Source organism: Gymnoscopelus microlampas (genome assembly GCF_963454915.1).
Source record: "Gymnoscopelus microlampas genome assembly, chromosome: 22".
Classification (NCBI taxonomy): Eukaryota; Metazoa; Chordata; class Actinopteri; order Myctophiformes; family Myctophidae; genus Gymnoscopelus; species Gymnoscopelus microlampas.
Genome location: NC_139959.1, coordinates 3,478,442 through 3,501,633, shown reverse-complemented (window position 1 = coordinate 3,501,633; position 23,192 = coordinate 3,478,442). Strand labels below are relative to the sequence as shown.

The 23,192-nt window shown below is 42.3% G+C and overlaps 1 protein-coding gene across 2 annotated transcripts in view; it reads right to left on the bottom strand.

The window, feature by feature from the left end:
• Nucleotides 1–21,269, bottom strand: part of LOC311039361 (ATP-dependent 6-phosphofructokinase, platelet type-like) — a 38,846-nt gene extending 17,577 nt beyond the window's left edge. For both annotated transcript variants that reach the window (XM_084049188.1, XM_084049187.1), the window contains exons 1-11: nucleotides 21,032–21,269; nucleotides 15,498–15,571; nucleotides 13,933–14,010; nucleotides 13,109–13,298; nucleotides 8,708–8,873; nucleotides 7,401–7,445; nucleotides 7,161–7,269; nucleotides 5,208–5,303; nucleotides 3,908–4,000; nucleotides 2,400–2,525; nucleotides 441–505 (exon numbers count right to left, since the gene is read on the bottom strand). In XM_084049188.1, coding sequence (XP_083905314.1) covers nucleotides 441–505; nucleotides 2,400–2,525; nucleotides 3,908–4,000; nucleotides 5,208–5,303; nucleotides 7,161–7,269; nucleotides 7,401–7,445; nucleotides 8,708–8,873; nucleotides 13,109–13,298; nucleotides 13,933–14,010; nucleotides 15,498–15,571; nucleotides 21,032–21,134 — 1,145 coding nt within the window. In that variant the 5' untranslated portion in view covers nucleotides 21,135–21,269. The remainder of the gene's footprint in view (nucleotides 1–440; nucleotides 506–2,399; nucleotides 2,526–3,907; nucleotides 4,001–5,207; nucleotides 5,304–7,160; nucleotides 7,270–7,400; nucleotides 7,446–8,707; nucleotides 8,874–13,108; nucleotides 13,299–13,932; nucleotides 14,011–15,497; nucleotides 15,572–21,031) is intronic.
• Nucleotides 21,270–23,192: the final 1,923 nt, after the last annotated feature.

The following is a 23,192-nucleotide window of genomic DNA, read 5'->3' as shown; positions in this document are numbered from 1 at the left end:
ACTGCAGACTCACGGTGGACCAATTTCCCACCGTAATCTGAAGACTCACTTCTTCAGACTCCACCTCAGCCCTTAGCACTTTACTCTCCCCCATACCCCCTTCCTGCTACCCTTTGCTCGATTGATGCTAGCGACTGATGTAGGTATGGCGACCACGCAAACATACTGTGGTCATTTTTTTGCATGTTTTTGTTACTTACTAAGCCATTCAATCCGGGAATCCGCATCTGTGTCATTTTAGATTTCTTTGGGCTATTCAAAAACAGCGGATGTACAAGCTCATAGGCACAGAGTGCCGCGCTATGAGCTATGAGTTAAACCAAGAGAACCAGGTGAATGGAATCAACTACCAGGTAAGACCAGGTGTACTAGGCATCATTCAAGGCCCAGTATTGGGGGTCCGCCGCTATACTGTAAGGTGTAACCAGTCGTCATCATACCTTCCACGGAGCTTGACAGCCTCCTCAAACTTCTTCTCGTCCATGGCCTTCTGCACCTCTTGAGTCTACAGAGGAGAGAAAGAACAGGTGAGGATACAGTACATAGGAATGCTCATTATTGTCAAATGTATGGACTTTATTCCCTTTGTGACGTAAACCGTGTCCAAAGTCAATCGATGCAAAAACATGTTTTGATTACATGCACCACATGGAACATGACACCTTGCTATCTGATCCTATGATATCCCGGAATTCACTGTGAAGGCTTGGTTCTTGAAGCAGTTCTCGATGCCATTGCCCTTGGTGGCAAAGGGGAAAGAAAATGGCTGCACAATTATGTCACCGGACAATCTGTGGTGCTTTGAATTTCCTGTTGTTGATGGACTTGTATGCACCATGTCTTCACTATTACTCCGACCGATAAAGACATGGAAATAAGGTTGATCAACAGTGTGATTATTCCTTTAATGATCTCTAATGATCTTCACGACATTGTCTTCCTTTGAATTATTGTAGTTCTACTGAGAGTGAGGGGGGCCACAGTGAAGAAAACCATGTACCACTGTACCCGTGTAGCACAGCAGAGTGAGTGAAGCAGCAGTAAGGGATGGGCGATATGACGTCAAATCAATATCACGATTATTTAAAACTTTCGCCTGATTAAGATTAATGAACGATTATATATATTTTTTAAAGATAAAGCGTGAAAATAGCAGATTAAAGCTCACAAAGTGTCATGATGTGACACATAACACATTGGTTCAAAATATTGGTTTTGATAATATATATTCGGTTAATTGCCCAGCCCTAAGAACCAGCCACAGCAGTCACAGCACTTGCCCAGCTTATATAAAAGACGCAGCCAGCCGTACAACAGAGCCTCTTTATGCATGTCTTGTATGACATCACTGCTGTGCAGGCGGAGTTCACCCACTCTGCCAAATGCTTTGGATAATCATTAACCACACACAACTACATACATCTATCACATAATAACAATACAACTCTCTCTCTCTCTCCCTCTCTGTGTTCCACCTCTGATCTCTCTCTCTCTCTCCTTCTGAGGATCATTCTGAACCGTTTGTTGACTGTCGTCCTTATTGTTGCTCTTCCTGCCCCACCCATTTCCTCTAAGAGTCAGCCAGCACATGCAGAGTCATCACTGTGTGTGTGTGTGTGTGTGTGTGTGTGTGTGTGTGTGTGTGTGTGTGTGTGTGTGTGTGTGTGTGTGTGTGTGTGTGTGTGTGTGTGTGTGTGTATGTTTGTGTGTGTGTGTGTGTGTGTGTGTGTGCATGTGGTGAATGTGCGTACGTGTCTGTGCATGTGAGCATTGATTTACGTGCTGTTTGCATGTACTGTATGTTTGAGTGTGTGCGTAGGTGCATGCACACACCCACACACACTGCTGAACGAGGCATGGGCCTTGTTCAGCAGCCGGATGACAGGCGGTGTCGTCAGGCTGGTCTCAGACCTTTGCTCTTCCTTGGACCTACAGTACCTGTGGATTATACCAAGGACAAGTGACTTGGACTTTTTTTCTTTGCTCTTCCTCATGGACCTACTTGCGGATTATACCAGTGTCAGTCTACCTTCTGTGGATTATGCAGCCAACACACGCTGATATTTTGCACCTTAATCCCATGTACAACGCACTGACTTTTGGCTCTTTTTCTTTGTGTTTTCTAGCACCTTAACTAACGTCCATAGTATATCATGCACAATGCATCTACCATGAGTAAATATGCAGATCATTTGTTTGTTTTCTTTGATTGATCTCTTTCCCCCTAGCCCCCGCCCCCCCTTCTTCTTCATCCCTTTCTTTTTTTCTATGGAAATAAAAATACGATGGAACTATGCACGAAAACGAATTGCACCCACTTTTTTATTTCTGTAAACCTGTGATGTGACAATAAAGCTGATTCTGTGCATGTGCGTGCAGGTGTGTAGCACGGTACCTACCATCTGAACACACTCCATGAGCGGCAGACGCACAGACTGGTTTCCAGACAGAGACACCACACATGCTGGAGTGTTGGCTGTTGTCTCCAGGAGCGCTAGCACAGCCTCCACACCCATACGACTGGCCTAAACACAAACACACACGGCAACTGTTATTGATGGATGTTTCTCCATCATCAAACTTAAAAATTCTACATATTTAACTCTTCACTGTGTCATGTATCAGTCTTTTCCACAATATGCACTTGAAGCTCTATTATGAAACCTGAAGGTCAAATTAAAATCTCTCCCCAGAGCAAGCAGGCAGGCTCAATGATAAAAAACAGCACTTGCACAGGAGACCCGGATAGAATAGTAAACATTGTAACATTATTTTGAAATAAATAAAGTTTATCATTATTATATTACTTCACTTGAACCCTAGAATCCTATTTCGCATCTAACATTTGGTGAAAATAGCTTTATGTGATGTGATTCACTTTCAAACATGTTTGTGGTCATTTTGTCATCTACTCAGGCTTTTGTGAGGACCCCAGACAGTTTTTAAGTTGCTTGATTCATTAATTAGATATTTGATATTCATTTTATCAGACACGTTCCTTTCCTCTGTAAACCCATTGTAACTAGCACCTAGCATAGCGCCCAAGGGAACCCGGTCAACTGTCCATGATGGAGACGGCTTCATGAGCTGAGGAATAAATCTCTTAATGAACTTAACCTAGAAGCAGTGGCCGTTCTCCTCTATAGACTTCCATGACTAACACAGGATTACACAGGACTAGCAGACTGCTGCTACCAGTGAGCTAACAACAATAACAAAGTGGTGAGCGGTGTCTGCATACAACATGGATCTCTGCTAGGGAAGGATATGGCCCCAGCTTTTACATTTACTGTGGAGTGCTCCCATGGTGTTTGGCTGTGTGTAATACAGTATGTGGCTAAGACAGAGGGACAAATAATGTAGTTTATTCTGTCTTATGTGCCAGATGTAAACAGGATTCAATTCAAATGGCTGCCTGTAGAGGCAATTTACAAGACAAATGCTGTAGTTCTGACTTTTTACAGATCTTGAGATCCACATGACATGAATTTCTTTTTTCTATATCAACTTAATTGATTAAGTAATAATGACCTTAAAGCTGCACAATGTAACTTTCCTCTTCTACCCCGGATTTGAAACCGGTTTACTGTACAAGTGCTGAAATTCTTACCATTGAGCTAATAGAGCCACTCTGCTTGCTCAGGATATAAATTGAATATTGACCATCAGGTCAACATTTGTGTCAGATCCTGTGTCTAGGTGAAACCTGTCTTTTGACACAAGAGCAGGGAGACAAAATACAACCACCCTAATTGCATAAGTTATATTGTAACATACTCTACCATACAGATTGGACAAAATTACATTTCATTCATAAAAAAAACAAGTGAACATAGTGCTGCTATAATATGAACAATATCGGGACAACATTCCTTCATTACTATAGCTACTGTATGAGTGTACCTACCAGGATGCGGTCGAAAGCAGACGGGGTTCCTCCTCTCTGGACGTGGCCAAGGATGGTCACCCGAGTGTCGAAGCCCAAGCATTTGACTACAAGCTGGGAGAGAAACGATCAGGTCTTAGCAAACTGTATGCTTTTTGGAGACAATGCCAGCGTTTATTTTTCATGAAAATGTCAAAAACTAAAACTACATGAAAGGATGACTGCACTTCTTTATGTGAAATGATTCTAATGCTTCCAATTTAGATTTTAGAATGTTAACAGTGGGTTAACACGGGTTGCTAAATAACTGATGAATACAATGACAAATATACACATCTACACAGTACTCGCACACAAACACAGACACATATAAAAGGAAAATAAAACACGTAAAAACACACACAAACACAGAGAGCAGCTGAAGAGAAGAGAGACGGCATATCACATGCACACATTCCTTCTTATCTGGCACTCATGTTAGTGGGGGTGCTTTTAGTTTGTAAGTAAGTTGGAAGTAGTAGATCCCAAGCCAGAGTAGAGACATGCTAACTCAACACTGAAATATCCCAGGCACAAAACCTCACCTAAGAGTTTAAATACAGGATAGAAAGTAGTGCCATGTCATGGTTAAGGTTAATATAGACAGGGATAATAATTCAAATAAAAAGGGATTATTGTCGATGATAGATTTTCTCTATAGATACAGTATTTCTTTTACAGGACACCTAACCTTTTTCCTTTGTCTTCCAACAGTGCACATGAAGCATTTCTGCCTTCGATATTACTATGTTATCCATTGATACTTTAACAATGCACCTTGTTGGACATCATATATTTGATTTGGACTTTGTGACTTCCTGTTATTTGACTTTTTTTCTATGTGTCTTTTCTTTTTCACTATATCCTAACTCTTCCTTGAAACTTCAAAATGTTGGTTACTTGTATGGAGAGAACAAAACTTCCACCCATTCTTTCACCTCTATAACCATGTGACGTGACAACAATAAAGTTGAATCTGAACCGCAGGCAGCACAGCTACAGTACATCGAGCTTACATTGAGCTACATCGAGTGTGAAAGCCGGCCTTACCAAAGCTACAGTGTCGCAGAGCATTCCAGAAGGCACAGTGACAAGTGAGTCAAAGCCACACCAGGGTAATGCACTGTACAGTACAGTACGGTACAGTAGAAGATGCAGGAGGCAGTAAACGACTACAGCACAGTAGTATAGAAGTGATGCAGGAGGCAGTCAAGAGGCTGTGCTGTTAACAGTGGGGGCCAGTGCTGCCATTCTTTTCCAACAATCTAGCAGCCGTACTTACATTCTTAATATATTCACTGGTAATGGGCTTGTTGTAATGATCAATCGCCCCTTCGGCTACAATTATGATATTGAGCCTTTTCATCCCGGCTCGGTTCTATACAGGGGAGGGGTTGGTGGAGAGACGGTAACACAAAAAAAAAGACAAATTGAAACAGCAGGTTTTTTTGTAACGGGGGGACTTCAGAAGCACAGAGCTGCTGGGAGCACGAGAGCTTGTTCATTCGTAAATGAAGCCGAAATGTCATCCAACTCATGTATTATATGCACTGTGTCAGCAATATGCTGTCTACCTTATTATAAATAATGCATAGTCATCGCTTTTATTGCCTCTGCCATAGCTGATCAGAATGGGCGAGAGTTCCTTGTGGCAATATTGGCCTCATATTTTCTTTTATGAATTCATTGATCGTTGTACCGGTGCATGGCATTCATAAAAAAAAGCCATGTCTATGGGGCCCTTGTGGCTCCTTTATTCAGACCTTGTCCGTGCTTCTGGCTTCCCCCGTTCAGAGTTTTTCAGTGTACTCACATCCTTCACTATACTAGAGGTAATAGGCTTGCCGTGCTTGTCAATGGCTCCTTCGGCGACTATGATAATGTTCAGTCTTGTACCCCTGGAGCGGGTCTGCACCACAGAAGGACAAATATGTTCATGTTCAAGGCCAGATTTATACACTTAGTTGCGTCGTGTGAGCAACAAGGTATATATCAAGCCTAGGGTTGGGATCCTTTAGGATTTTAACGATTCCGGTTCCTTAACGATTTCCTCTTAACGGTCCGATTCCTTAACGGTTCTCTTTAGCCCATTCAATCCGGGAACGCATTTCTGTCATTTTAGATTTATTTGGCTATTCAAAAATAGCAGATAAACAAAAAAATGCGTGCACATTTTTTTAAAACATTTTTATAATATTTTGTTCTAAAGATTTGAGTTACAAATGTTCGCTTAACAAATGTTCTTAAAGTGGTTCTTAAAGTGAGGTCCAGGGACCCTCTGGGTTACTTGAAGGGGTTCCAAATGGACCCTTACAGTTCTGTAAATCTGAGAGGAACCAAATCCCATTTGGTTTCATTTACACGCTCACAGAGTTACATAAATTAAAACGTTCGAGAACCGTATCGTAATTGTATAGCAGACGAGAAGTCTGACTGTGTTAAACCGGTTCCGGAAACGGTTTCCAAATGTGATGGAACCGATTCCGGTTCCTCAATGTTGGATCCAGTTCCTCAGGTTCCCAACCCTAATCAAGCCATTAAGGGATAATCAACTACAAGCCAAAATAATGCATAATGCAAAGGCTAATTACCCCTGCAAAGTGAAAGTTATCTTTCGAAAACCGCACGGCTCAAAGTCGATTATCCCGCTTATCCCATGGCCACTTACTAACGACTAAACTGCAGTGTTTACTCATGTTTTGAGGCATTAATGCTCTGGGAATGGTAACTTTGTGTTGGTACTATATTTTGTCAACCATGGAATAAGCGTTACATTGTTAATCCAAGTGGGAGAGGCCGTATTAAAGACCTAGAAACAAGTCAGCTTGTTTACACGCACACACAAACACAATTCCCTCTAAAAGACTGAAGTTATATTTAAATCCATTCTGTTTTTGAGGATAGGTTCAATTAAAGAAAAGTCATTTTTCACAATTAAACGCTATTTTCATTTCGTGCCACAATGACGTAGGCACCGGAAATGTGCTGGAAATTTGCATTTACATCTGAAAATAATGCAAACCCTATGGCCCATGACAAAGGAGTATTCTCAGTGGCCATGGTATAATTAACAGTACCAAACACCCAGAAGACTGACTATTTTTAAGGACAATATAACAATGGACAAGTAACTAAAAACATGCATCAAAAAAGAACGATCGTCTAAGACAAACCAGACAAGCAGGAAGGCTTGTTTGGGTTGGGTTTGTATATAGAAGGAGAAAGATGACATTACCGCAGACAGTTTCTGACACATCTTGTCCTCCCAGCCGTCCTCTGGGGGCATTTCAGGAATGAGCACCCAGTCTGCCCCGCACGCCAGGGCACTCACCAAGGCCAGGTAACTACACACACACACACACACACACACACACACGTACGTACGTGTAGTAAATCTGCAGTAGATTGGCATGTAGCAGAATATTGCCGTCTACTTACAATGTGTTTATGAATGGACTATGAAGCTCCTTCTTACCCACAGTGTCTGCCCATGACCTCCAAGACAAACGTCCTCTGGTGACTGCAAAGACACAAATACAAAGTCACATCTTTAATTCAATTCTATTACTCATTCCTCCAGACACTCAGCAGAGGCGGCCATTTGGAAGACTATCGCTCCATGGAACAGAGGGCTACTTGAATGCCGAGTCATGTTATCATCTGAGTCATATTATCATTCTCAGTATGCCGTCTGTATCCACAGAATTCCATGATATGTTGCCAATTTTGTGTGGGGAGATCATATATACTAGTATCGAGAAAAAATATACCTTATGAATTCTGTGTGATTCTCCGCTAAATGCTTGTCCGTGCTAAATACACAAAAGCCAAGGACACTGGCACACGCTTATAAGTCACAAATATGTTTACATTAGATGTTGACATCCTGGGAGTAAGAGGCACCGGTTACTTTACGTCTTCGACATGCTTCTGCTTGCTCATAATAATGTTTACATTAGTTGTTGATAACCTAGGAGTCAGAACTTAGTGCACATCACCTTCAAGCACCGTAAACGCTAGGACAATGGACAAAACTCTTGTTGTGTATACACGTACACAAATAAATGAATGACATCTATCTACTATCTACTATATATCTACGTATTATAGCTTTTAAAAAGCACAAAATATCGGCGTGTGTGCGTTTGTAGTATTTTAATATTACGTCATTTTCCATCAGGCACAAATTAGCCGCCTAATACACTTTTGCCGGCAAAGAAGGGAAGAATAAAAGTTTGGCGTGGGAGTGATTTAGTGAAGTTCTTAACCCTGTCGACGACTGGATATGTCTTATGAAAAGTTGCGATGTGAGAAAGTGATGGAAGACGGAGGGCTTGCTGTTACCATGGATATGTAAACAGTCACTACATCGGTGATCGCGACAGTGGTGAGTGACATTGTTTGTACAAGTACGTATTCATATAGAATCCCATGTGCATCCCTGAGATTCCCTGCGGTGCGGTCGGTAAGGATCTATACATTGGATGATATAATTAATGTGGTTGGATGACGGTTGGATAATGCTCTGAAATGTATCTACCGTTTACAGTCACACAATTCTGTGGATAATAACACAGACAGCACACTGAGAATGACAACATGACTCAGCATCCACGTATAGCCCTCTATTCCCTGGAGGTTAATCTTCCAAATGACCTCCTCTGCTGACAATGGACTTTAGGTTTGATATATCAGCAAAAATGATTCCTTCAACTTCTCTCCGCATGACAACGCGGAGGAGGCTCAGCATGACGCCGGCAGCTTCAGCGCCACCATCCTCACCTCTGTGCGGTGGTCATGATGGCGTCCACCACCTCGATGATTCTGTGCAGCGCCGAGTCGGTGCCGATTGTCATGTCGGTTCCGCAGAAGTCGTTGTCGATGGAGCCCACCATGCCCACGATGTGCAGGGCATCGTACTTCTGAACCGCCTCCTCATCGATCAGACCTGACAGGAGGAGACAGAGCAGGGATGAGGGTCTGACACACTGGTCTGAACCGGTGGGTCGCATGCCATCCATCCATCAGTGGTTCTGAACCCTTTCTGGATCAGGGCCCACTTTTGGCTGCCGTGTTAACCCATTCAATCCGGGAAAGCATCTGTATTTTATACTTTGGCTATTCAAAAATAGCAGATATACAAGCTCATAGCGCGGCTATGAACTTGTATATCTGCTATTTTTTGAAAAATCTTGAACATTTGTTTGTCAAATCTTTGAATACATGTATTTTTTTAAACAACCTTTTTTGATGGGGGGGGGGGGGGGTGGTCCCTGCAACACTTTTTTAATTTCACATACAGTAATATGTACGCAAATGATATTACATAATGTCAATTATTAATAATATAGTCCCCATTCCTTTGAGGCATTTCTTTTAGTCACAGTACATTTGCATATAATGTGAAACATCTGTCTTGCCCAGGGACATTTCAGCACATGGGTCCATTCAACGATGGCCGCCCCTAATGTATGTTCTGTCACCTCACAGATAGAGACGCACAGAGAAGGATAAGAGAGGACAGACAGACAGACAGAGCCAGCCAGGCAGCCAGACTGACAGCCATGCCGTGTAGTGCCACATTGTCATTCTCTGTTAGATTTTCACTACTGTATATATATATATATATATATATATATATATATATATATATATATATACAAATATTGCACATAAACTATGCTAATGCAGTGACATATTTGCCTTTTTTAGATATTAAAAAATGGTGTTTTGTATTTGTTCTTACATTACATTTTGACAATGAGGCATTATGTCCATGGAACCAAATGTGCAAAACAAACTTTACTTGACTGACATAAAAGTATTTCTCAAACGAGGCCTGCTATGATAGTGGACTGTGCTTTGTTGCCAACTGCAATATTTACCTCTAAGCTCACCGTGTTATTAGCGTCATCAAAACCTGAGCAGCTTGACTCTATGAGTCATGCAGACAGCTGAGGTCAGCTAGGGGGAAATCACCAACAGCTCTGTGTGCCGGGAGAACCATCTTGTTAACAGCGGAGGTTTTGGCTTGGAAATGAAAATCTAACCAGATTAAAACCTTCATCCTTTGAGGGATAGTTTAGTTTTTAGTGAATCTGTGTTTTTACGTTTTTTTTTTTAGAATTTTAATCTAGTCACAAGTCACGACACAGAACAATAGAAGCCTGGCTGGTGGGGAAGGACTGTGTCCTGTAACAGGAAGGCACCATGTTCAATCGCTGTTAAACAATTAAATTGTCCATAGCTTAAAAAATATTTTAAGCTTTGGATGTTCTGGGCCTTTTTCGAGCGAGAATCTGTAAACTTGTTCTAAATGTATTAGCCAATAAATCGAATCAAGGGCCTTTGAGGAGAATTAAGCTTGAAGTAAACAAGTCGTGAAAGTTGCATTGTAGTTGATAATCAATGCATGTAAATACACTGTTTTAAGTGAATCTCTAGACTAGAGACTAAACAATCATTATTGAGGCCTCAGCAATGCACCGGCCAAATGTGAAGTCAATCGGATGAACGGTACTTGATATATGCAAAGGAGAGATACTACTATACATACAGATATTCCTGGAATGTATAGATAGATGTAGGCTCATATTTGAATCAACCTGCTTCTATTATAAACTACCTGATGTTTTAGCTGTTGCTTGATGGAGAGAATTCAAGCAAGTTTTTGGACATAGTACGTCCCACACCAAGGCCTTCAATACAGGCTCACCCCAGGGTTTTGACCTGCCCCCCTCTGCTCTTTATTATGTATACTAAAAAGTACTTCCCAAGAGGTCAGTTATCTTGTGACGCGCCCTGCTGTCTCTTCTCCCAAGGAGTCAGAGTCAGATCGTGGTTATGTGCCCTACCTGCCTTCCTCAAACGGTGTGATGATACTGTAACTTAAAAATGAAGGAATTACTTATTGAATTTAGACATAATGGTAATACATTTTCTGTTTCACGATCTGATTGCCTAGGGTACGTATAGAAGGTGTTTAGAAACTACTGTAAGTGGCGACGAAGCCACTTGACACCTGTTCTGAAACAGTGTGTGGTTAGGAATGGCTCGGAACTTTCATAAGCTTGCGAGCTTTTCGGACACAATGTCTGTCATATACAGTATGTCATGTATGGAAGGAAGCTTGCATCCGCTGATACACTTGGCAGTTTGCATGACCATCTAGTCTGCATTGCTTTGCGGTTGAGGTCAGTCAGTACAGTTATATAAGCATCCAGGAGCGTTTTTTGACTCTCAGCTCAAATCTGATGTGAACAAAAAGACGGTTGTCAAGTGTGGACAACAAACAATTAACCTAAGGCCCAGACGGCTGGCGTATCGGTCCGGGCACATAGGCTGCTAATGCAGCCTGACAGCGTGTCGTGGTTTTGAATTCCGATCCCGACCTTGACGACCTTTGCTGCGTGTCACTCCCCATTCAGTCAGTCTACTGTATACTATCAAATAAAGGCAGGGGAAAAAAGCTAAAAAGGAAATAACAAGAAAAGGAATTCACCTAAGGCAGAACGCTTTTTGTGTCTGTGAGAATATTTCATGTATTTGGTCAAATTGAAAGTCTTAACTTTCTCATTTATTTGTTGGCTTAATGGGTTGTCTGTTAAGGACAATAATGGCCTAAATGGCATTGTGAAAGTCTGCTCTAGGATAAACAGAGCCCAGCAAAGAGACTTGCGCTCCCTTTGGGAGAAACTGGCGGTGGCCCAGAAAGCAAAAGGAATTATCAGCCATCCTGATATAATGTAATGTCCAGTGAATGCACTGTAATGTCCTCAGGCCGGTGTAATGTGTCTCAGGGGACGCGTCGCTACAGGCGCAGACGCTTCAAAATCGCCTTGGCAAACAGAGGCTGTGTCCGCAGAAAGCTTCTTTTCTTTTTTTCTGGGCTGCCAGTGCTACTGCTGTGTTTGGTTAAAAAAGCACTCATGAAAATATTGTAACTTTCATGCATGTCTTAAAAAACCTCTAGGAAAACGGGACGCACGACACAAGAGAGAAGCTCACAGTAATTTATGATCTGTCGCACTTGTAGATCTACAGCTTGTAGATCATCTATTTTCGGCGCACATCGCCGCAGTACGAAGTATATATCGGGCTGCGGGTGAATATAAAACTATACTAAGTCATTCATTCATTTTAAAATTACTGTTGCATTCCTTCATCTCGGTTGTTTACATGAACTATAACAAAACGTCTATGCTACTTTATCTTTTATTCTACTATGTGTGTGTTTGGTTCTTTTGCTTGATACGTTTGCTGCTGCTCGTTGTTTCCATGTGTTGACCTGTGTGTTTATCTGTTCTCCTCTGACGTGTATCTGTCTTGCAATGTGAGTCTTCATGTCTGTGGACTGGATATGCTCTGAACTGGCGTTTGGCATAAAGATAGTCATCACAATCTGAAAGGTTAATAGCCCAAGTAATTTTCAGCCAAATTTAGAGAACAGTTTATGATGAAGTTTTGGCTGGTTGGCCGTAGCGATCTGTCTGTCTGTCGGCAAAACCGAGAAGAACCAGAGGCTTAGGCTGGCGCAAGCGATAACAGCAAAACAACAACGTCATCATGTGAGGCGGGCATGCCCGAATGATGCCCTTCGCACAGGTTGTGTGAGCTCCTGGCAGGGCCCTGCTCATGCCAATGAAAGTGGGTCAAAGAAAGCAAGAGGACTGGAGTTTACTTAGCTTGCCTTTGCAGCCGTGCCAGCTTCCTTGGCTGGCACATCACGTGACATACTCAGGCACTCCACTCACACACACACACACACTCTCTTATGCCCCATGGCAGGCTATAAATACACATAGCTGATTGCCAAAACTACATATTTTAACAGTTTTCTGAAAAACGTATGTTGCTATATCAGTGGTGCTCAAACTCGTTCATGTCAAGGACCCCCAAAATGATATATGGCCGTGGACACCCATCTCAAAATATTTTTGTTCCAGGGACCCCCAGAAGCAAAGATTTGAGTTACAAATATTCGCTTTAAAAATATATGTATATTCAAAGATTTGCACAAATCTTCAAGATTTTATATCTGACATTTTTGGAATAGCCAAAGAAATCTGAAAATGACACAGATGGGTTCCCAGTCCTAATGGATTAATATGCCACGAGGAAGAGATCAGGCATTAGTAGCCACAACAGGAGGTTTATGTACCCCTCTGACTGTATTGTACCTACCTTGACCCAGCAGCTCGGCCAGCAGCCCGCTCCACTCCTCCCTGAAGAGGTTGGCTCCGGTCAAACTGCCGTCTCCTCCGATCACACACAGGTTGGTGATGCCGTGCTGCACCAGGTTGTGGGCGGCCTTCAGGCGGCCCTCGTGGGAGCGGAACTCTTTGCAGCGGGCGCTCCCGATAACTGTGCCTCCCTGATGAATGATGGTACACGGCCAATATTCAGATGCAATTGTTGCAAAGAAATACAGATAATACTGTATTGTGCTGGAGAACAGCTAGGCAAAACTCTAATTATGTTTTAAGCTACAGTACGGTTCAAGTGTTTTAAAGGAGTAGTTCACACAAACAATGACTGCGCTTCCGGTAGGAGACTCAAAAGAAACTCTTTGAGTCTCCTACCGGAAGCGCAGCCATTCATCAAATTAGTGGCTTAGGAAAGCGACAAAAACAAAAAAAAACTCCATGAATTCAAGACTTCATGGGGTGTGTAATTGATAGAAAATAAGTCATTTTATGGGTGAACTACTCTTTTAAGATTCTTCTAAAAGGCTAGTTCTACGGACTTGTTCTCCTTAAGGATTTCATACATCCCCCTTGACCATCTTTTATTTTATTTACCCTTTTAGATGCAATTGTACTTATTTATTTTGTGGTATGACTATTTTGCCTTTACCATTTTATCTATGCAGAACACACAAAATGCAGTGTGACAGCCCCATACGTTATCTGCTGTCACAACTTGCCTTAAAGGTCGGCATCTAGTAGCTCATGGCACGCATATTGGCGCTATCTATATATGATATGCTTCACATGATCATTACTCACCACTTGTAGCATGCTGGAAACACTTTCCCAAGTGGCTTCCTTTATATTGTCCCCACCATCCACCATACCCTGATATCCCTGCGAAGGAATGAACAGAACAGAACGGAATTGACGTCTCATATACTCTTGCCAAAAAAAGTCACTATACGGAACTGAAAATGATTCTATATGCATCACTTCACATGGTTCTATGCATCACTTCACATAACACCTGCTGACATGGCATGTTCAATATGCATAACAGTTCATTTTTAGAACCAGGTTACTTAGAGTTAGACCAGTGGTTCTCAAACTTTTTCATGTCAAGGACCCCAACATTAATGTGTATTTGGCTGCGGACCCCCATCTGAAAAGATTTCGTGCCAAGGACCCCACCGTACAAGATTTGTGGTGTGAACATTTTGAAAAATATTTAGACATTTTCAAAGAATGTCAAGATGTTTTGAAAATAGCTGATATACATAGGGCCATGGGGGTCCCCGGACCCCACTTTGAGAACCCTGCATTAGACCAAGGACCACCATAACTCTGAGAGTGTACAAATGGAACCAAATTTGTTCCATTTGTACACTCTAGAGTTACAACCACTTAAGGGTCCATTTGGTGCCTATCCATCATTTATCTGGGGACCCCCTGGAACCCCCTCAAGGACCCCTGGGGGTCCCCGGACCCCACTTTTAGACTACGAAACACTAGTTGAGGGGAAAACATTGTACATGATAATGCAGCTGGGACAATACACAGCTTATGGAATTGGCTCATAAGTGGTGTTTGTCAGCCTAGTCCACATCTATGCAAACAACACAAACACCCGGCACTGGAAAAACCTAGTAAAATAAATGCTATGGCTTTTAAGCTTTGGCCATGAGCAGCATCCTGAGCTGCCGATACAGACACAATGCCACGCTAGTACCTGCATGGGAAGGGATTTCCATGCAAGATTATATACACCTGCTAAAGCCTCATGTCTGTTATGTAAAGGCCTCTAAACACGCACACAGCTGGCCTGTGGATAAGCACTGTGCGCTCTGAACATCCTAGCATGAGCGAGTACTCGTTGGCCCCTGGCATGCATGCAGGAAATCACTGTGCACTTCCTCACGCGCTGTCAGGGACAACACATTGGTCACGTCTGCATACAGTGAGCCTACACACAGCAAGAGTACAGTGAGCTTTCTTCTTTTTTTTTAAAACAGGAGCATTAACATGGCAAGTGTAGCATTAGGAAACATTTGTTGAACTGCTGTGCTGTGTCCACTGAAACCACAGTGACACCGCATTGATGTTTTCTCAGTCATTCTCTACCTTCACCCAACTACAAGCTCAATTTGTACATTTTGGACTGGACTCTTTGAAGATTAGCCGATGGGCTAAAAGAGATCCAAATCAAATCAAATCAATTTTCACAATTAAATGCAACAAATAGCAGAGTGCCACGCACATCTCCAGTCATGTCAGGCATTTTAATGACTGAGTAGTGAGTAAGGACTATGACAGCAAGGCGTTAAAGTGTTGAGGGGAAGGACACAAAAAGTCATAAATGGACACTTTGTGGCAGCACTTACCTCACGAATAAAGTAAACTTTGGCTCCCACATATATTCCCATACGGACCACGGCCCGCACAGCAGCATTCATCCCTATGCAGGAGAAAGGAAATAAGTACAAAAGGCAATAAGCAACAACAAGTTTGTTGGGCAAGTTAAGCACAGCCAGAACACACAGATTCCAGAGCAGATCATCAAGCAATACTTCACCCTCAAAATTTTCATTTTCGAAGTCATGAATTCATAGAGATTTTGTTTGTGTCGCATTCCTTCACGATTAATAAAAAAATCCATAAATTAAGAAACTACTTTAGTAGGCGGCCAAGATTAAGAGCAACAAAACAACATAAGAAATATACTCCCACACAACTCTCACAATATAATCCAAGTGTCTTGTATCCAGTTGTATGCTCATTACTTCCAAAACACAGCATTCTCACACAAATGTTACCATTTAAACACTTCCAAGATAAACGATCTCACGCAAGAACGAGGAAAGTGCCTGAGCGAGTGCATGTGTCTGAACTCAGCTCGTGTTGAACTCCGAGCACAGGCCCGATCCTCTTTCATGCATGAGACTGTTCACACCTGAAGTGTTTTAATTACTAAAGTTTCAGCAAAGATACAGTGTATTGGAAGTACCGATGACATGACTTGGATTATACTGTGAGCGTTGTTAAATTTTGTCTGCTTCTTAGAGCCATCACTTGCAATTTCACTTCTTTAATCTGTATCCTGTCTGCGTTCTCTATCCTGATTGGATAAAATTGGTAGCATGACCTGAAAATGCATTTTCTGTTTAATAAAGAGCTGGAGACTCCTGTTACTGAACAAACACTCTATAGCAATGAGTACTATCAGAATATAGAGCTATTTAACACTTATTTTAACCAAAGACAATCGCTTACCCTACCCTTATAAACCTTTTCTTTATTATTTTGTTGGCGGTTGCCTATCAACTTCTATTCATTAAGTATTTTCTTTATCATTTGTATTCTTCATTCACTGTGAAGGAATGCGACACAAACAAAAAATCTCCATCTTCCATGAATCCATAGTTTCACAGTGAACGTAACACTGGGGGCAAAGTATTCCTCTAAGTTGCACGTTAAATGATTTCAACACTGTGACAATGGTCCCAGCTCCAAAACCTCCACATCTCTCCTCTCTCAAAACATACAGGCCTATGTACATTATGTGTTGGTGGGTGCCGGTGTATTGTGCACACACCATATGTGGTCAGCCCAAGGACCCCCTACTGAGAGAGATGAAGCAGGGACCCCTACTAGATATTGTATGCAATTGAGTTGCAGATTAAACTTTTTCATAGATTTCATAGATATCTTTAGACTTGTTATTATCTTTTCTATATGTTGGATTCACATCAATGTCTATTTTAAGACCCTCAACATTTAGTCAACTTGACCGTTGGCTCTGTACTTGGTTTGCTCTCTTTTTTTCTCTACAACAACTCTCAGAAAATAGCCGATCTACAAGCTCACAACGCCTTGCGGCGCGAGGCGTTGTGAGCTTGTAGATCTGCTATTTTCGGCTAACGTTCACCATCACCCTGTAGTTACTCTGAGGACCCCCTTCAGACTCCCTGTTGAAGAGTGAAGAAATAGAGTATAGACTAGAGTATTTATGTGCACTGTAGCTATTTATTTTCATAATGTCCGTCTGCAGCTTGGCCAAGTTTTTTTCCCTTCTCCACAGAGAAAATGCAACGCTATGTTTGGTCAAGATTTACCTAGCTCCTCCCACAAGCTCTCTAGCCTGATAGTTACTCAGTAGCACTGTGAGAGAGATCTTTCACTAACTAAGACAAGGTTGCTCTGTGCCTTGCATGCCAATGTGCCAGGCTGGGCTAGACTAACTTTGGTGAGAATAATGGATAAAAGGTTGGTCCACAGGGGGGGGGGGGGGGGGGGTGCAGGTGGAGGAACAGAAAAGTGGACAAAGGATTTGGTTTCCTCACCATGCCAACACGGCATGCACTACAGCACTAATGGTAGCTAGCCGTACGGTAGCAGACCTGTTGCCAAGCAACATAAGTGGTATATTCGCCTTTAAGAGTGCAGAAAAGAAAGAGGCAAGAGGAGGAGGAATGATGAAGAGAGGAACACAGTGTACAATACAGCAGTGGTTCTCATACTTTTTCCATGTCAAGGACCACCATATTAGTATGCATTTGGCCATCTGAAAATATGCTGTACCAGAGGGTCAGGGACCCCCATAAATCGTCTACAAGTAGTAGATCTACAAGTACTAGATCAGCTATTTTCAAATATAAATAATATATAGGGTTAAAGAGGTTCAACTGATTTTGATGCTAGATTAATTCATTTTGCTGGTGACCCCCTGGAACTGCCTCAAGGACCCCTGGGGGTCCCCGGACCCCACTTTGAGAACCTAAAGACTTGTAGACTAACTTCACTGGAAAGAGAAGCCGGAGATAAATGACAACTAATTTGCGCTTATATAACCCCAAAGTCATAACAACGGCGGGCCATCTGAGTGGGACCAGCTACCAAACTCATCACCTTCCAATCTGACAGCCTGTGGTCCATGCTATGAGTTACATAACCATGAACCACATGAATGGCCTATTGTTATTTACATTGAGTGAGGGACAGAGAGAGATTGTATTGTTCCACTTTTGCTTTGGCAATGTAAACGTATGTTTTCTCCTGCCAATAAAACCCATTAGAGAGAGCGAGAGCGACAAGACAGACAAACAGATACACGGAGACAGACACAGAATGAGACAGAGAGAGAGACAGAGACAGAGAGAGAGTGACAAGACAGACAAACAGATATACGGAGACAGACACAGAATGAGAGAGAGAGAGACAGACACAGACACAGACACAGACACAGAGACGAGACAGAGACAGAGATAGCGAGATGGGGGGGATAAAAACGGTGAGCAGACTTTGGCAAAGCTGCATGCAGGCATCAACTTGTGCATCTAGGGCTTGCAGATCTAAATCATGGCAGACTGTTGCAGATCTACATCATGGCAGACAGACTACATTATATAAGTGTGTAGACCTCTCTGTACACGCTGTTCATGATGACACTGACTTTCCAGGCACCCCTCATACAAGTAAAAGAAGTAAGCCGAGTTTACACGGGGCTTTCTGACACCGGCCGGTCGGCCTCCCTCACGCATGCCATGGTTTCACTGGTTTGTTTTGGGGACAGTTGAATGCACGCTCTCTCTCTGGGTGTGACTGTGTGTGGTGGGCGTGCAATCTGTGCATGCATGCGTGAGCGAGCGGGACAGAGAAAGGGGTGAGCGGGAGATAATCTGCCTGCATTTGTGGGTCTCTCTCTCTCTCTCTCTGTGTGTGTGTGTGTGTGTGTGTGTGTGTGTGTGTGTGTGTGTGTGTGTGTGTGTGTGTGTGTGTGTGTGTGTGTGTGTGTGTGTGTGTGTGTGTGTGTGTGTGTGTGTGTGTGTGTGTGTGTGTGTGTGTGTGTGTGTGTGTGTGTGTGTGTGTGTGTGTGTGTGTGTGTGTGTGTGTGTGTGTGTGTGTGTGTGTGTGTGCACGCACAGTTAGCCTTACGGGCACAGCCAAATACTATTGAACTGGCTTTCTGAACTCTCCCACACGAGATCAATCCATTTCCCTTAATCTGAAGTGGACCATAACGTTAATCTGAACAATGATGGCATACAGAAAACAGCAGCACTTGCTAAAGAGCCAGTAATGTATAATGCTTGGAAAGTGCCATTACATCTGCTGCTAGAATGAGAGTTCCTTTTACATACAGTAGTGTTTGGAGCATGGGTCTCGGTCTTGCCTGTAATTGTTTAACCTTATTTATATCTATTAGAAATAAGGCCGTTATCTTATCTTATATTTCTTGCTCTTTCAATAAAAATGCCTTATTGTCTTGTGTATATTGCACTGCTGTCTTGTGGATATGCATTATGCTGCAACATAATTTTCTTTGTCTACTCTATAGGCTCCAATGTCATAATATTATTTGCTGATGGATAAGGAAGCTGGCAGCGGTCTGTCCACACAGCACACACCCTCTTTAGGATAGCAGTTGGGAAAAATATATATTAATCTGAATTGTTTAGCTTTAGACATTATATTATTCAACAAGAGGCCATAACCAAGGGTCATCAATATGTCTGTACAGACTAATGTGTCCGTGGCAAGACTTATCCTTGTCCATGGCAAATTTTACATAACATTATAATGTTCTTATTTTGAATTTAAGACCTGATTACTGGATGTCAGTCTTATGGATAGATGTCTGTTTTATTCAGAATATGTATGAAACTGATTTACAATGACACTATGACACATTAGGAGTCCACCGGTACAGTGGTTCTAAAACGTTTTATTTTCAAGGACCCCCATAACTCTCAGGGTGTACAAATGGAATCTATCCCCTTTGGGTCCATTTGGTACCATTTGCACACTCTCAGAGTTACAGACCTGCTGTAATGGTCATTTAGGGCAAGCTCTTTCAGTGTTTGTCCATGGCAAAAAAATATTTCTTTTGCAAAAAATGTCCACAAGCCAGCATGGCGATGACCGCTGGCCATAACACGGGACATCCTACATTTTCCATAGCTCTGCTCTTTGAGTCATACTACTACAGCAGGAGGAGGGGGGAGAGCTATGGGCAGAGCACGCCTCACTTGGGTTTCCTTTCTGACGCAATGAACTGGGAGAGAGAATGCAGTTGATCACGTACACACACATAGGATGATGAGGATGAGCATCCCTCCCTCATTTAGCTTGCGGCACTCTCATCTTTTGACTGCTGCCAATACCAATGATCATGTGTTGCACTGCTACACTCCAACACCCCCCTATAATAAAACCGTTATTTGGGACCGCACGTTTTCATTCATGTTTAATAGCAATCGTATATATTTCTCTGCTGCAACTTCCTGGTTGGCCATTCATTCAATGCCTGGAATACCTGCAGGGACGTTAATATACTTTCATTGTCTTCATAATGAATGTATGTAAACATACAGGCGATTGATTGGGACAGAATGTACACCTGCAATGCAGTGGATGGATTTAAAGTTACAGAATCCCGTCACGAAGCATCCACTGAATACAGTGAATGAACAGTCAGTGTAAGATCAGGGTACAGACATCATACATCAATTCAGTAAATGGTAAACTAAAGTATTATTTTTGCAAATGTAACAGACAATGTCAATGAAAGCCATCAGCCCTCTGAAATTGTGATCGGACATTAGTATATCGTTGCAAAAAATAAGGTTTATGTTGTTAGCCAGAGAGCTAACCAACAGGGCAGGGATTCCTGTGCATCATATGGAAGACGCTAACTGTTAATGTACAGCACGCAACATTGCATTATATAACGGAACAGGACGAGCCTCCACTTATCATAATCTACCCACTAGATGTGTGTATGTGTTTTCTCTAGTCTGTGCACGATCGCATGATCATACTGTACTACAATGTCACAGGCAACAGCTACAACAGGGAACATCCTGTCTCAGGGTCACCGGTTGGTTGGTTGGTTCACAGTCACACCACTATACAGTACCTTGAGCATCCCCTCCGCTCGTCAGCACGGCGATGGCTTTCCCAGCGCCGGACAGGTTCTCGAAGAAGATCTTCTTATTGCCGTCTGCTGGTGGCAACGCCATTTTCACACCTTCTATGTAATGTCCCCTCCTTCGATTGAATGAAATATCTATGTACAATGTTGATGATGAAGGGCTGGAATCTGCCGCCCCCTACTCTTCTCTTCTCGTCCCTCCTGACTATGTGTCACTGTTCCGGCGTCCCTCCGCATTAACTCAGTGATTCTTTTTGCATACAGTTGACAATTTGACGAAAAATGGATGGACGTGGCCGTTGGCCAATGAGCGTACGGCTCACGTGTCCACTTTGCCGTAGCCAGCCAACCGGAGAGAGCCCTGAGGGATAAAGTGGGAGTAGCCCTGAAACATGACTGTCATATCGCGACCGTCATGGATGAACTTCAACCTGGTCTTTGCCGTTTGCCCTTTTTCCATTTATGGCCCGTACATCTACATAAACGTTCAAATTTAAAATATAAAGTGCTTACCCTATGGCCACATATGTTAAAATTATGTACGGGCTGTCAGAAGTACCCGTATTTTCCGTACTGTTCAAAATAAAGTATTTTAATCCGATTGGTGGCCATTATCTTCTAATTTTCACCGTATGCTTTCAATGATGTGACCCTATCGGCTGGAAGGTGTACTGCACTCAGATACATTATAACTCTATGAGAAAATGGCCACCAATCGGATTAAAATGCTTTTTATTGAATAATACTGGAAGATACGGGTATTTTTGAGGGCCCGTACAGAATTTTAACATCAGTGGCCATGGGGTAAGCACTTTATATTCTGAAATCTGAACCTTTATGTAGATGCACGGGCCGTAAATGAAAAAAGTGCAAACGCCAGGTGACAGACGACCGTCGTGTGATCCATGGGCCATGGCCATCACTAGCCAGGCCCCATGCGGAGCATTCAAACGATACTGTATGTAAAATCCGCCGGCTTTTACTTTATTAATATGGGGATGATTATTTTCTTATTCGCAAATGTCTCATTTTAATCAGTGTGTGACACAATTCAGTTACATTGCAAAATGTTCGTTTTATCCTTAATAAATGACATATTTTTGGATTGCATTTTGGATTCATTTTAAAATATTTCTGGCACGGTCAAAGATTATTACTGCATTGTATTGTCTTTAGTAGGTCTCTGGCTCTGGGCTAATAATGGGTTAATAGATTCAAATTCCTGGTGACAAAAAATATTGCACATTTGTTTTCTATTTGAGTTTTATTTCAAATGAGGAATTCTGTCATCGTTCAACTGTCTCCATCTAGTGGCTTGAAGCATACACTTCTATAGCCCTGAAACGTGAGTCATGGATGAACTTCAACATGGTGTTTGTGTCTACTACCTTTTGGCCCGTACATCTACATAAAGGTTTAGATTTCAAACATAAAGTGCGTAACCCATGGCCATGGATGTTACAATTATGTACGGGCCCTTAAATACCCGTATCTTCCGTATCGTTCAATGAAAAGCATTTTAATCCAATTGATGGCCATTTTCTCCATATTTTTGCCATATGCTTTCAACTATGTGACCCTATCGGCTGGGATGTGTATTGCACGCTGATACATTACAACTCTATGAGAAAAAGGCCACCAATTCGATTAAATTGGTGGCAATACGGAAAATACGGAAATTACAGGTACTTCTGAGAGCCCGTACATAATTTTTACATCCGTGGCCATGTGATAAGGTAAGCAATCTGAACTCTGAACGTTTACGTAGATGTAAATGGAGGAAGTGCAAACACCAGGTTGAAGTTCAACCATGACGGTCGTGACCTATTTTTTTACAGTCTGTAGTCGTGACAGACGACCGTCGTGTGATCCATGGCTAATGTGGGAAGGGCCGAAGGGGTCGCCGTGACTCATGACTCGAGTCGTGAAATACAACACGTACTCAAGCAGAGGTGGCCTACTGCAGTGCAGTGTTATTTAAGCTAAAATGACGTTAAAGTCACACAGCATTAGTCATTGAGAAAGAAAAGAGATTCATACATAAAACGAGAAGCTAGTACCAAACAAAGAAAAACATGTTAAAACGAAAATGAAACATGACAGCTGAGCTGAGGTCAATAATAATTGTCACATTCAATTAGGCTAA